This window comes from Etheostoma cragini, chromosome 21, assembly GCF_013103735.1.
Source record: "Etheostoma cragini isolate CJK2018 chromosome 21, CSU_Ecrag_1.0, whole genome shotgun sequence".
Lineage (NCBI taxonomy): Eukaryota > Metazoa > Chordata > Actinopteri > Perciformes > Percidae > Etheostoma > Etheostoma cragini.
In genome coordinates, this window is record NC_048427.1 from 1,512,349 (window position 1) to 1,525,607 (window position 13,259).

Here is a 13,259-nt window from a genome sequence, read left to right on the forward strand (position 1 = left end):
CCCCCCCCCCCCTCTCCTCCTCCTCCTCCTCCTCCTCCTTCGTCACTCTGATGATTAAAGTCATTGGACTTGTAATGGCCCCTGTGTGTTTATGCTTTACTACATTTAGCTCTTCCTGCTTCCTTTCCACTGTAATCTACACTAGTTGTTGCCAGCTCTCGCCCATCTGGGCCGGAGAACTCATGCCTTTTCTACTCTTGACACTCATTTTATTTCACCTGGCATGTCAAGACTAAACATAGACTTTATGATACAGCCCAAGGCCTGGAGTTGAACGGCCCTGTGCTAAACATTATTCTACAACCTTAATGCCCCCTTTTCTTGATCAGGTCTCTGCATCTCTTTTCTGTAACCTCTTTGTAAGCAGGCTAAGCTGCAATATCTCCTGTCATGGAGAGCATAAATCTCCCTGAGATCATATTCCAGTTCACCCAGAGGGGCATCACAACTAGCCTTATCCTTTCGTTTGGTAGATCAGCTGTCCACCCACCGCTTGGTGAATCATGGCACACAGGCTCAAACTAATTTTGTGCCGTAGGTTGTGCGCCACACTTTGCGCCATCGCCTGTGTTTTCTTGAGATGAGTCTCCATGGGGACTCATCGATGCAAATGAATTGCCAGTGCATTGATCTAAAGCAGCAGGCATGGGCGTGTTCAGGATTGATGCAGTGTTTTGGGAACATTCACCTCCCAGTGAGTAAGAGCGGTACATGTTTATCTACCTGAGCAGAACAGCATTGGGGCTATGGAATAGCTCCAGAAAATGTTAACAGGTAACACTGCAGCTGTATTTGCAGTGGTGTCCTTGAGCAACACCGTGTCAACGTTGCAGCTGATTAAACGGAGGAATCGGAACATCTTTTATTGCACTGATTGGTGGATGGTTTCTGCATCAATGCCACAACAACTCTCCTCCTTCCGCTCAGCTCCACAATAAGACGGGATGCCTGGTTGGATTATTGGTTATCCCTGTGTCTGCCGCACTGTTCCCTGACCCAGCCCCACCCCCCTCCAGCACCCTGTGGCCTGTAGATTGCTTTTAAAAGCCCGTCTGTTCCTCTCCAGCCTGCCAGATCTTTCCCACTCCTTGTTGTCTCTCTCTCCCCCCCCTCCTCCTGTCTCTTCTGCCCCCTCCTTTAGTCTCTTCTCCCTCTATCAGACGTAGCCTTTTCTTGACTTCCTCCATCCTGGTGGAGTTTTGAAAATTGAAAACAGTCGGGTGTGGGGAGGAAAGAGTGCAAGGTCTATCTTTGTCTGCCATCTGAGTCATTTTTTTTTTCATTGTTCTGCCACGGTCACTGCAGCCTGTATTATGATGAAACGGCGCCCTCTGTGGTTGCTGCCGTGAAGTGCAAGAGCAGACATTTTCCTCTCATGTCTGCCTGCCTTTGAAATGCCCATTCTGTGTATCATACTGGTAAAATGGAGTACTCTGCTCTCAGTTGGCATTTATACTTTGCCATGAAAAAAATTGGTGCAATGAAAATCTAAATTTTTAGATTCCTCCCACACTTGTGATGCATCCCTCTTCATGGTGTTTTTTATTAGAAGGATTTCCAGAGGGCCTGCAGTTGCCATTGCTTTGAGCTTTGTATAATGCTGATTCACTGACCTCTGCAGTCTGATGGGGGAAATGCTCAGAGGAGCAGTGAATGATGTCCTCTAAATGATTAGTTTTAGTGTATATATCTAATATTTCAATGTATTATGTTTGACAGGATGAATCATGATGAACACTAACTACACCTGCATTTGCATTACTTACAACGCAGTACAATTTCTATGTGGAAAATTAATTTATTTAAATTTTCTGAAATATGAGCTGAAACTGATTTATTTGCAGTATTTGTTTTTTTTAAATGTCGGAACGGGGGGGGGGGGGGGGGGGGGGGGGGGGGGGGATGTCCATCACAGGTCCAACATTACATCTTCTAATGTCTTTTGTCTGACCAACCGTTCACAACCCAAACATATACAGTTTACAATGATATAAAACATTTATTTTGCAATTTACCTTAAATAACAAGTACTTGATTATCAAAATAGTTTTTCTGACTATCGTTGCAGGTGTATTTTAAAACATCAAAATCATTACTTTTGCGTATGTTTAATCGTGAAAGGCTTTTTGTTGCAAGTGTTAACCCAGAATCTCATCAGTTTACCTGTCGAAAAGGAGCACTGACACCTTCTTTTGACCCCCAGATGGAAGCGGGCAGAGAGCCGCTACACTGTGGAGAGAGCTGCCATCATCAGCCACTGGAACTGGCTCCAGGCCCACATCTCGGACTTGGAGTACCGCATCCGGCAGCAGACCGACATCTACAGACAGATCCGCGCCAGCAAGGTCAGTCTCTCACCCTCGTGTTAGATATGTCTGTCTGTACGTGCTAAATACCAAAATGTAATGAAGCTCTGATGGCTTATGTGGAGAAAAACACCACAGCTGTTGGTCACACAAATACACACATATACACAACTACTTTTTTAGTTTAAAAAATAAAAATCTTTCAATGTCCACAATAATTCTGTGTGTCCGAGCGCCTAATAACTAAGACATTTGGAAACAGTGCTGTCCTTTTGTTTTGGTTTGAAGACTCTGAGGGTTGCTTTGTAGTCTGGACGGGCACAAATGGAGAGCTTTGGAAACGGTGACGCACGTCCGTCAGTCTCATCGGTTAGGTAGCTTACACACCTTCCAGTAACGGCTCCACCGCGTCATCGTGCTCCACCTCGTCATCGTCCAATATAATAAACCCTTCTCTTACTTCTCACGATTGTTGTTCTTTCTCCAAAATATATTCTGTATTTTTAACTTGTACATCCATTATTTTTAACATAGGACAATCTGCTTCCTGTTTACACAGGCACACACATGCCCTGTGTGTGTGTGTGTGTGTGTGTGTGTGTATGTGTGAGAGAATGGTGGTCATGTTAGATGTGTTGTAAGACGTGTTAATATAGAAAGAGCTTTGTTCTGCTACTGGAGCTAAAGCTCTTGTGTGGAAACTATTTCTTTTAAAATGTATATCTATCTATCGCTTCTCGCCCTCTTCTCGCCCTGGCCTACCTGCACGTGAAAACGAAATGCTTTTGTCATGTCACGTCTGAACAATAAGTAAGCGGGAGCAAGCAACACAAGTTTGACACATCGTTTCGGCTGTGCTTTCTATCATGATGTCATCGTGCTAACCGAACAACCTTAGCTTTACAACAGAGCCGCTTTATTACACTTCTTAGATAATGTTTCGTTACAGAGTTCTGGTGATTTGTGTTTGCTGCTGTGTGTTCGTGTGGAAAAACAATGTGAAACAAAGTCATGTGTAAGAAATGCAATGGTGTAGGTGGTTGGGCGATATAGTGAAAATCAAATATCTTGCTATTTTTGACCAAGTACTCCGATATCGATACCAAAACAATATTGTAGTGTTGACTATTTGTGCTTTCACAAAATACTTGCACAATGAGATGTTTATTAAAAAATCATCAATGATATGGATATAATGACTAAGTGGGTAAAGTTAAATAATAAAACCGTTACAACGGGCTTTTAAGTTCAGGAAAAAGACATCACTTAACTGGGATGCAGCCTTTAAAACCAAGACTTATAACAAATTACGATAATATGATATCCAAAATCAAAGACTATGTCTAGCCTCATATCACGATATTGATAAAATATAGATATATTGCCCAGCTCTAGGCGTAAGTCCTCTTCAAGGCCAGGCAAATGTTGGAAGTACCTCTAGTGGACACATGTTTATAGTGGCATTGACAATAGTGTGTACATATTAAAAACTGGCTGCATTTGACCGGTCTAGTGGAGAGAGATTGTTTTTGTCTCAAAAAGCTGCATAAAAATGAAAACGTAGCTGTGTTAACGTAGCTTAAATTTTGGTTGGAAGTATAACGCTCCGGTCTTGCTTTTCCAGGGTTCAGTGGAGCTGGGAGGTTTTTCCCCCAGCGGTGGGACAGCAGGTGGAGCAGAAGTGAAGACAGAGCCTGTAAATACTCAGGTAAGTGTGACAGAGTGAACGTTAACACAGGTTTGTGTTCCTATACAGCTGAGCTTTGGCCATATTCTGTCTCTTGGGGCTAAACCAAATTAATTTGTGATGTCTGCGGCCCCGAAGCAGACCTGTCAATTATCACTCATTCCTTTTTGAACAATTTGAATTTATTCTCCAATCCGACTCTTATCTGCAGAATCTCTTGTTGAGTATTCACCGGGATCTCGTAAAGTTTGATTGTGATAATCGAGGCAGAAATAGCTAAATTTGCTTGTCTTTTTTTACTGGTTGATGCATTGTGATAATGATTTTTGAAAAGAACTGCATGGCCGTTGTCGGGGAAACAAGTGCTTGTTTTAAAGAACTTCCAGTTGAAATTCCATAAAGAGCGAGATCTACTGTAGGAAAAAACCAGCTATGATTTTATATAAATAAAAGCTCAATAAAAAACAATCTGAAAGCATCAAACATTCTCATAAAAACATCCAAATGCTGTTTGAATAACACGTCAGACCATTGAATTATTGAAAATAATAATAAGGCTTGTTACAAAAGAAGTCAGTATTAAATATGTAAATGTGTAAAAGTTCTCAGCACATATTATATTATATATGTTATATTAAATGAACCAGCGTTGATTCATCCCCTTAAACAGTCTGTGTTGGAGGTTACATCGGCAGGTAAATGTGAGCTGTTGACTGTCCTCAGTTTATTCATAGATACGTGATAATCAGAGGAACGTGATACATGTTCTTGTCAATCAATCAAAGCGTCTGTGGGAAATGAAATGTTCACAGGAAATTGTTTCTTTTTTTACCAGCCCCGCAGGTCTCAGACTGAAGGAGCTTTTTGTGTAACGAGCTCCTTCAGCAGCAGCGCTCAATCCAAAGTCCTTCATTACAGGATGAGCCTGTTTCTCTGGATATGTTTGTGTTGCTGATACAAACGTTTGTCAAAGTAGTACAGCTGCAGGCGCGGCCTCTAATCTTGGCAGACATCTTTTTTTTGATTAGTCATGCAGTCAGTTTTTCTCTTTAACCCTGTTACATGACGAGATTTGTGTCTTTGCTCTGGCATATTGTCAGTTTAAAACAAAAAAACTATGCTTTAACATCAAATGAGGAACTAGAATAACTTCCGTTTGACTGAAACCATGACATCGTGTTAACATGTGTGTGACAGCACCTGAAGGAGTTCCCAGCCATGCTTCTTGATGAGTTTTTTTGGGACCGCCGAAGCTCTCTTTCCCCAAATCTAGACTGAATAATTCAGGGCCACAGGACCGGGGTGATTCAGTTATTTAGTTCCCTTAAATACCCCGGGTTCGCTCAGTGCTGCTGCGGCAGTTACCACGAGGTGGAGGCTCACTGGCTTTGTCTTATCTGTCGATGCAGGATGTTGGTTCGGAACGGCTGGAGCACGCGGCCGCCGCCCACATCTCCAACACAGAGCCCGGCCCTTGGAAAGGTCAAAACACACAGCCCGTTAACGGCGTCCTCAGCAGGTACAGCTGATAACAACTACCTCATTTCAGGCTCCCAGAAGGGAATCCGCTTTCTGAGAAAACACTTCCGAGAAGTTGTGATGAGAACAACAATGGATTTCTGGGATTTGTAGTTACGAGATGCTAACAGAGCTGCGATGATTAACCAATAAGCAATGTAACTGGCAACTGTTGTGATGATTGATTAATTATTTTAGTAATGTTTTCAAGCGAAAATGCAACATATTTACTAGTTCCACCTACTTGAAGGGAGGATTTAATGCTCTTCTTTGTCAGATATGATGGTGACCTGAATGCCTTTCACTGTTGGTTGAATAAAACAAGCAAGTTTACAGAGCTGTTAGAAAATAAAACCGCTTTTTCTAATATTCTGTACACAAAGTGATTAATCGGTAAAATGATCGGCAGACTAATCTATGAAAATAAACATTAGTTGCAGGTCTGTTACTGATATATTTTGAGGATTTTACAATTAATAAACTTCTAGGTGCTTATATAAATGTATCAGTATCTATTTCATCTTCAATTTTAACCTATCTTGAAACTTTTTTTAAGACAAAAACAGATAAATGCTGAAATATTTAATTAACTTGGTTGTCACTTGAGACAAAATGTGTTTCTGTGTCGTGTTGAAGGTCTGAGATCTGAGGCCTCATTTTGCTCTGTTGGTCGTTGGTTTTCTTTGCAATAGGATGGCAGAGAGTGCGGACACCAAGCACCAGCATCCGGCGACCTATGACAGCACGTGTGTGGCTGCACGCACGCGACCGCTGGTAAGCTGTCGCCGACGACGGCTCATTCAGCCCAACACTGTGCCCAACCTTAATGGAAAGGTAAGTGTCATCGTCTGTGTTTGTGCACTTGTACGCGCTCACGTACGGCCAGGGTAACGTGTGGATAAATTCAGAGCATAGAGCAAATGCAAGGCTGGGCACGGCTCGTATTAGGACTAGGCATCGCTAAGGGTTTCTAGACTCTGATTCACTCGGCCCTGATTTGATTTCCAATTCAATCTCCATTAAGTAAGGGAAATTACAGTTGGTACAATATTTAGCTTTTTACATGAATGAACTTCTTGGAGAACTAATGCTGTAAAATGCACAAGCAAAAAGCAACCATCACCACATATGCTCAATATGTGTAATATGCACTCCCATTTTTCCAGGGTTATACTCATTATGTATTGTAAGGAAGTGTATGTCTGTATTTTAATTCCTAGTACAACTAATATTAGCAACCTTTTCTATAAAATGCAATTATTCTCTCCACATGCATGCCAAAGGCTTCAAAGTTGGAAATGTTTTCTTTGGTGACTCACTTGGCTCCTGTGGTGCAAGAAGTTGCTGGAAATGTGTTATTCACTGAGTAAAATGTACTTTTATAGATGTGTTAATGTCGACTCTGAATTATGAACATTCACAGTTGAGCTTTACATGATTTGCAACATGATTTTCGTTGTGCCGCAGGCCCAGAGAAGCAGCTGTGTCCAGTGTAACTGCAGGGTGAACCCCAGCTGTGTGATGTGTGGTGGCTGGCCCACCCCCAGAGAGGACCCCCAGTATGAGCTGCCCAACCTGGAGCGCCTGTCACGACTGGATCCTGGCATCCACCCCATCCTCTCCTTCCCTGACGGTCAGTGCCGGGCTTCTCGCTCAGAGAAGTTTACGCCGTCATTACCTCTTTTGCATTAAGAGGGAAAGACAAACCGGAAGGGACAGAGAGACTTCTCGTCAGGAAGTTCTTAGAGAACGATTCCGTACATCTAGATGATTTTCTGTAATGGGTGTCATATTTCGCTGAGAAAGTACTGTATTTTCAGTGCCTGGCGCCTGTTACCATTACAGATGGTTTCATAACCAATGTAAGAATATTGTCTTCCCCTTTCTAGCTCTGGATTTTACAGAATGTCTTGCGTTGTATCCCAGAATCATCACACCGATTAAATAATTGAGACAAAGTTGTATTTACAACCGCAACCCAACACTGGATTTGGCATAAGCTCATATAGTAGATTCCTTGTGGCTAAATATGCATTTTGCATGTCGTTGTGAATTGCTAATGTTGAACTACAGATGGCAAATCTGAAGTATCCACTGAACACTTTCTCATGCAGTGTTCTTAAGACTTAACCTCTCTCTGTTTACCTCGTCCTCAGACGTTTGTATAGGCCTTCGCCTGCAGCAGGTGATGAAGAGCCAGTGGCAGAGCAAGTCGCTGGAGAGGAGCAAACCACTGAAGAAGCTCTCTCTCAAACACAAACTGTCCTCGTCCAAAGAGAAGCACAAGTTCACCAACTCACTTATGGCAGTCAGTAAGTACAAAGGCTGTTGGAAGAGAGAGAGTTTTAAAGCCCTTTAACAAACAGACATTTATAAATATGTGAACTCGTATTGGATATAATACTTCACTATGGAGATCTAAACTGTTATACTTAAAATAAACGTGAGAGATGTATATGACTAAATAGACAAAATGTTGCCATGCAGTTGTGAAATACGCCAAATAAAATCCCCAAACGCAGCACGTTATGATGAAATGTTTTATACATCCTGCTTTCTTTTCACAGTAACTGGGTTTATTGCAGGTTGTTTTTAATTCCAGCCGTTTTTGATTTCACAATTGCATTTTCCCCAGTAACCATCGCTCACTATGCCACAGGGCAAAAGCATGTTTGCCCAACTCTAGTAGTAGCAACCTATGTTCTTACAGGTCTACAGTAGAGCTTCAAAGACTAATTCATTAGTGGTCAACTAATAAATTAACCGGCAACTATTTTGATAACTGATTATCGGTTTCAGTACATTTTTATTTAAAAAAATAAGAGTTCAGCTTGTTAAATGTGAATATGTTCTAGTTTCTTCACTCAACTGTGACAGTAAACTGAATATATTTTGAGTTGTGGACAAAACGAGACAGTTGAGGACATCATCTTGGGCTTTTGGAAACACTGATCCACATTTTTCACCATTTTCTGGCATTTCAGACCAAACAACTAATCCAGAAAATAAGTCACCATGAAAATCAACAATACCAATAATCGTTGGTTTGTTGCTGCCCTAGTCTACGGTTGCTTTCATTGTTTTATAGTGTTGTTCTGAAAACGTCCCCGTCTAATGATAATGTGGGGCTGGTTCCTGGTGTTGCAGGACTGAGCCACTATAAGAACCGTGCTGAGAAGCAGAGGACAGCGGACAGCAGTGTGGGCAGCAGCAGCAGCAGCAGTGCTGTTCTGAACACAGCCCGGCTCGAGGGCCAGGCTTTGTGTAAGCTCGAGCAGCTGCAGGGCCTCTCCACGCCCTTAGGGCCCTTCGACAAGAACTACAGCCGCAAGAGATTACGAGAGCACTCGCAGGACAGGACTGACAGTGAGTCTTTCATGAATGAAGCCCTGGTCGAAGGCTTGGTAGTTTATTGTCGGCATTATTCATTTTAATGTCCTTTTTTTCTTTTTTTTTTAATGTGATATTGAAGGCATCATTTAAAGCAGTCAACTTAAATGTGTGTGTGTGTTTCCCGTCCTCAAGCCTCCCCCAAACTCTTCCTGGACACGAGCAGCTCCTGCCCAACTCTGGCCAACATGCACTCGTCCCTCCACAGTCCCCTCACACGCCAGCTGTCCACGTCTTCAGAGAACTCCACACCGCTGGGCCAGATCCCGGGCTCACATGTAAGGACACACTGGACGACAATGACTCGCTTTGTGTGTGCTTCTCTTATCTGATAACGAACTGGGACTTCGTTAGGTGTCTGCAAACCTGGTATTTTAGGCACTAGAATGTGATTCTTATAGAGAACATGTAAGACTTATTGTTGGAGGTGGCTGCTGACGTCAAACTTACTAAGTACAGTAAATGTCCCCTAAATACAGCCCAATGTCCTCAAAACACTGTTGACATTGCAGGATAATGATGAAGCGAGTGAGTGGCCATGACAAGACTGCAATGTAATTTTCTTGGTGGGTTTGTTTTGTTTGGGGGGGGGGGGGCTTCATATTTTAACATGAAATCTGTAATGCAATACAACAAGATTGACAGATAACTTCTACTATTGAGTGGTAATAACATCTCTGAAGATTTCATTGTGGAAACAGTCGGTAGTAATGATGTTTAAACCCTGTGGTCATGTATGAGGCCGTGCATCTGTTGTGACTCCTCACGTTAGATATTCACCTCTGTCCCGCAACAGCAGCCAATCAAGAGGAGGCGAGGGGAAAGCTCTTTTGACATCAACAACATAGTAATCCCCATGTCTGTGGCGGCCACCACCCGGGTGGAGAAGCTGCAGTACAAAGAGATTCTCACACCCAGGTAAACACCCACTTGATGTTTGAAACCGTCCGGTTGGATTTCTTTTCCAGTGCGCTCATATTCTTCCCTCAGTGAGTCGTTGTGACTGCCGGTTTCCTGTCCTGACGTTTACATTTCTGTTTGCACAGGTGGCGATCAGTCGACATCTTCTCTCAGCCCATAACTGAAGAGGAAGATGAGCGGGAGGTAAGGGTTGACTTCTACGTCCCAAGTGGTGATAATTTATCAGGGAATCCTTCATTAGGAGCCACGTGTTTATTCCAGTTATCCACATAACTCGTTTTAAAATGTCCACATGCTTGCTGAGATGTAATAAGGTTCTGGATGGCAGTGAGTGAACAGTGACACCTGGTGGTTACATCTCCAACACTTTTAGAGTTAAATCTTTAAAGTGGAAGCAGTTCACTAGATCAATATAAATGAACATTATCAGAAATTTCAACCCTTATTTAGTTAGTAGAAATTTTATGAGATTAATTATTTCTCAATAATAGGAAAATTACAATTAATCGTGAATGGGTCAAATACTCATCACAGTTTTGGTGCCAAAAGTTGTAAAGAAACTCCTGTACGCTGTCTAACTTGCAAATGTACATTAATTAGCTGGTGATGTTTCGGTAATAGACCTTGTTTGATGGTACAAGTTGCACTTTTTCTGTCAGTTGATTGTCTAAACTGAAGGAAGCACACTTTCAGGGTCCTGATGGTACGTTGTGTGTCTGCAGGTGGAGGACTTGACAGACGCAGCCTTCACTCAGCTCCATCAGCCCCACGAGGACCAGGAGCGTTCCCGCTGGACTTGGATGGCTCTGGCTCCTGCTAAGAGGAGGGGCAGCAGGTCACTATAACCACCATAACGTACACCGTCACGTATAGGGCTGTCCAATATGAGGACAATATGCCATGTGCGATAACATTGTTGAATATCGCGACAACGATTTTACTTGTGATAAAGAACAGAAATTAAAATGTGCTCGGTTCTGCATTTCTGCTGCATTCAGTATTCTGCTCAAATACAACAAACCACTTGTAGAACTTTAAAAACGGACAAATTAAATCATTACCTGTATTACTGTATCTGAGATCTATTTTAAATAGATCTTAGTGGTCCCCTTATACTGTATCTGAAGTCTCTTTTATATAGACCTTAGTGGTCCCTAATACTGTATCTGAAGTCTCTTTTATATAGACCTTAGTGGTCCCCTAATACTGTATCGGAAGTCTCCTTTATATAGACCTTAGTGGTCCCTAATACTGTTTCTGAAGCCTCTTTCCCAAAATTCAGCCTTGCTGCAGTATTACAGCCACTAGAGCCATCCTTAGTATGTGCATTTCTGAGTCTGAGGGGCAAGGTGGAGATTGGGGGTGTGGCCTTGACCAACTGCCACTTTGCTCGTTTGAAGGCCATGATGTCTCTCTCTCATGGAGGGGACCAAATTCCCAATCAGCCCATCTGAGCTTTCATTTTCTCAAAGACAGAGCAGGATACCCAGGGCTTGGTTTACACCTATCACCATTTCTAGCCACTGGGGAAACTCATATTAATGTTAAAAAATCTCAACTAATACAAAAATGTGTATCCTGATATGTTTCAGCCTTTGGTAATGTGCTTGTTGCACCAGTTGATATTGTGATGGCAACTAAAACATCAACAACTTTACATTGTGATTGTGCAGCCCTAGTCCCGTACTGGTCTGTAGACGTGACGTGATCTGTGTCTTGTCCCTCAGGTCGTATAAATCTGTTGATGGGCACACCACGCCGCTGCTGTGCGGGACCAACCCTCCCACCCCCCAGCCTGCGTCCCCAGACCCCGGCCACTGCCCCACGCTCCACGACTATAGCTACGTGCCGTCGCCCATGAGCCCAGCCAGCCCCGACACCACCTCCAACCCCCACACACCCTGCTCCAGGGACTCCCATCGGCTGCTGTCCAGCGAGGACACGCGGTGCTCCACCCCAGACTTCACCTTTGAAGAAAGGGTACGTTTGCAGATCGCTCAAAGTTCATTCAGCAGGGATCAAATATCCGCTCTCTCTCTCCCTCAGAAGTGCTTCCCAAATGATCCCATTGACTGATAGAAATAAATCCTCTTTTGATAGCAGTACTGCGCAAATAAAGTTTTCTTTTCACGTAAGATTTAAGTCACTGGTGAGAGCAGAATATATTGGAACTACATTTGGACAATAGAAATCCGTGGTGGATTCGAATCACTAAAATAACACTCTGTGTTTCAACCTCCTCAGCAGTAGCGATGCTTTTAACCCGTTTGTGCCGGATACTTCGCGCCGACACATCTGCCGCCGGTTACTGAGTGGCGCAGCATTGTGTATTCGTCGGTCTTCTCATGACGCGTGCAGCAGAGAAGGCACTGTCATTGGTTCAAATACACATGAGGCGGGTCTTGTTGGCTATTTAAAGCCATGTGACCACCAAAATGTACCGTAGTTCGCTGAAAATCACGTCAATCAACCAGACACACATGTGAGTTTGTTTATGAATGTTTGAGAGACGAGCGAGAAAATGGCTCCGGCAGAGGAGGAGTTAGACAGCGAGGGCAGTGACGTGGAGGTGGAAGATAGTGAGGCGTTTGGGAGGGAGGATGTAGTAGATGATGATGATGATGATGATGATGATGAAGAAGTAGTAGTGCTGGATGATCCTTTGTGCCACGCAGCAGGAGGTTCAAAGTTGCGCAACGCAGTAACCGGCAGTAGATGTGTCGGCACGAAGCATCCGGCACAAACGGGTTAATTCACTTCTGAAAGAACAACGGTCTAGGTTATTATAGTCTACACTCTTTTAGTTGCCAAGTTCTTCACGTATTTGACTTCGTTAACGCTTTATTTACACTTAAATGCCTGCGAGTCACCAGTGAACTAGTATTATAAACATTATTTATTGTTCCTGATTGCTGCATAATCAGGCTTATGTGCTTATGACTCAGTCAGATCAGATCCAACCACACTGTCTTAGTGAAGCAGAGTTCTAGACAGTTCAACTTCATGATGAGGAAAATAATCTTTTCAGCCTTAACTTTAACTGTTAGCATTTGAACACTCATTAGCCATTCGCACCCTTAGTGTTGTATAACAGACTGTTGCCAATGTGTAGTCTTTAATGTGTAGAAATACTGCCGATTTGAAGCCGTGTTTTTAGGATATCTTTTGAATGAGCGTTGTCTGATGTTTGGCAGACGGTAGCGCCGTGGGAACGCCGCAGCTTCCCTTTGCCGGAGGACCCGGCCCCGGAGCCAGAGCCGGAGAGCGACCCCCACATCAGGCCCAGAATGCGCAGCATCTCAGGGTGCCGGACGTCGGCGTACGGCCGGCTGGACTCGGACGACATGGAGCTGCCTTGTGACGACGACAGCGGCCCCAAACACAAGGCCTCCGCCACCCACCGATGAATGACTGACAGGCTGAGGTCCCCTGGAGCC

At 43.4% G+C, this 13,259-nt stretch overlaps 1 protein-coding gene across 5 annotated transcripts in view; it reads left to right on the forward strand.

Annotated features, from left to right (window-relative positions):
• The window catches only part of LOC117936502 (KAT8 regulatory NSL complex subunit 1-like), a 32,258-nt gene that overhangs the window by 18,395 nt on the left and 604 nt on the right, over positions 1-13,259 (forward strand). For 2 of the 5 annotated variants that reach the window (XM_034859579.1, XM_034859578.1), the window contains 13 exons: positions 2,204-2,345; positions 3,931-4,014; positions 5,403-5,512; positions 6,204-6,345; positions 6,979-7,144; positions 7,668-7,823; positions 8,650-8,877; positions 9,037-9,179; positions 9,692-9,819; positions 9,948-10,005; positions 10,545-10,657; positions 11,550-11,802; positions 13,017-13,259. The exon at positions 13,017-13,259 is cut by the window's right edge and continues 604 nt beyond it. In XM_034859579.1, the coding sequence (XP_034715470.1) occupies positions 2,204-2,345; positions 3,931-4,014; positions 5,403-5,512; positions 6,204-6,345; positions 6,979-7,144; positions 7,668-7,823; positions 8,650-8,877; positions 9,037-9,179; positions 9,692-9,819; positions 9,948-10,005; positions 10,545-10,657; positions 11,550-11,802; positions 13,017-13,229 (1,936 nt within the window). In that variant the 3' untranslated portion in view covers positions 13,230-13,259. The remainder of the gene's footprint in view (positions 1-2,203; positions 2,346-3,930; positions 4,015-5,402; positions 5,513-6,203; positions 6,346-6,978; positions 7,145-7,667; positions 7,824-8,649; positions 8,878-9,036; positions 9,180-9,691; positions 9,820-9,947; positions 10,006-10,544; positions 10,658-11,549; positions 11,803-13,016) is intronic. The other 3 variants (XM_034859580.1, XM_034859581.1, XM_034859582.1) reach the window with 3 other exon arrangements.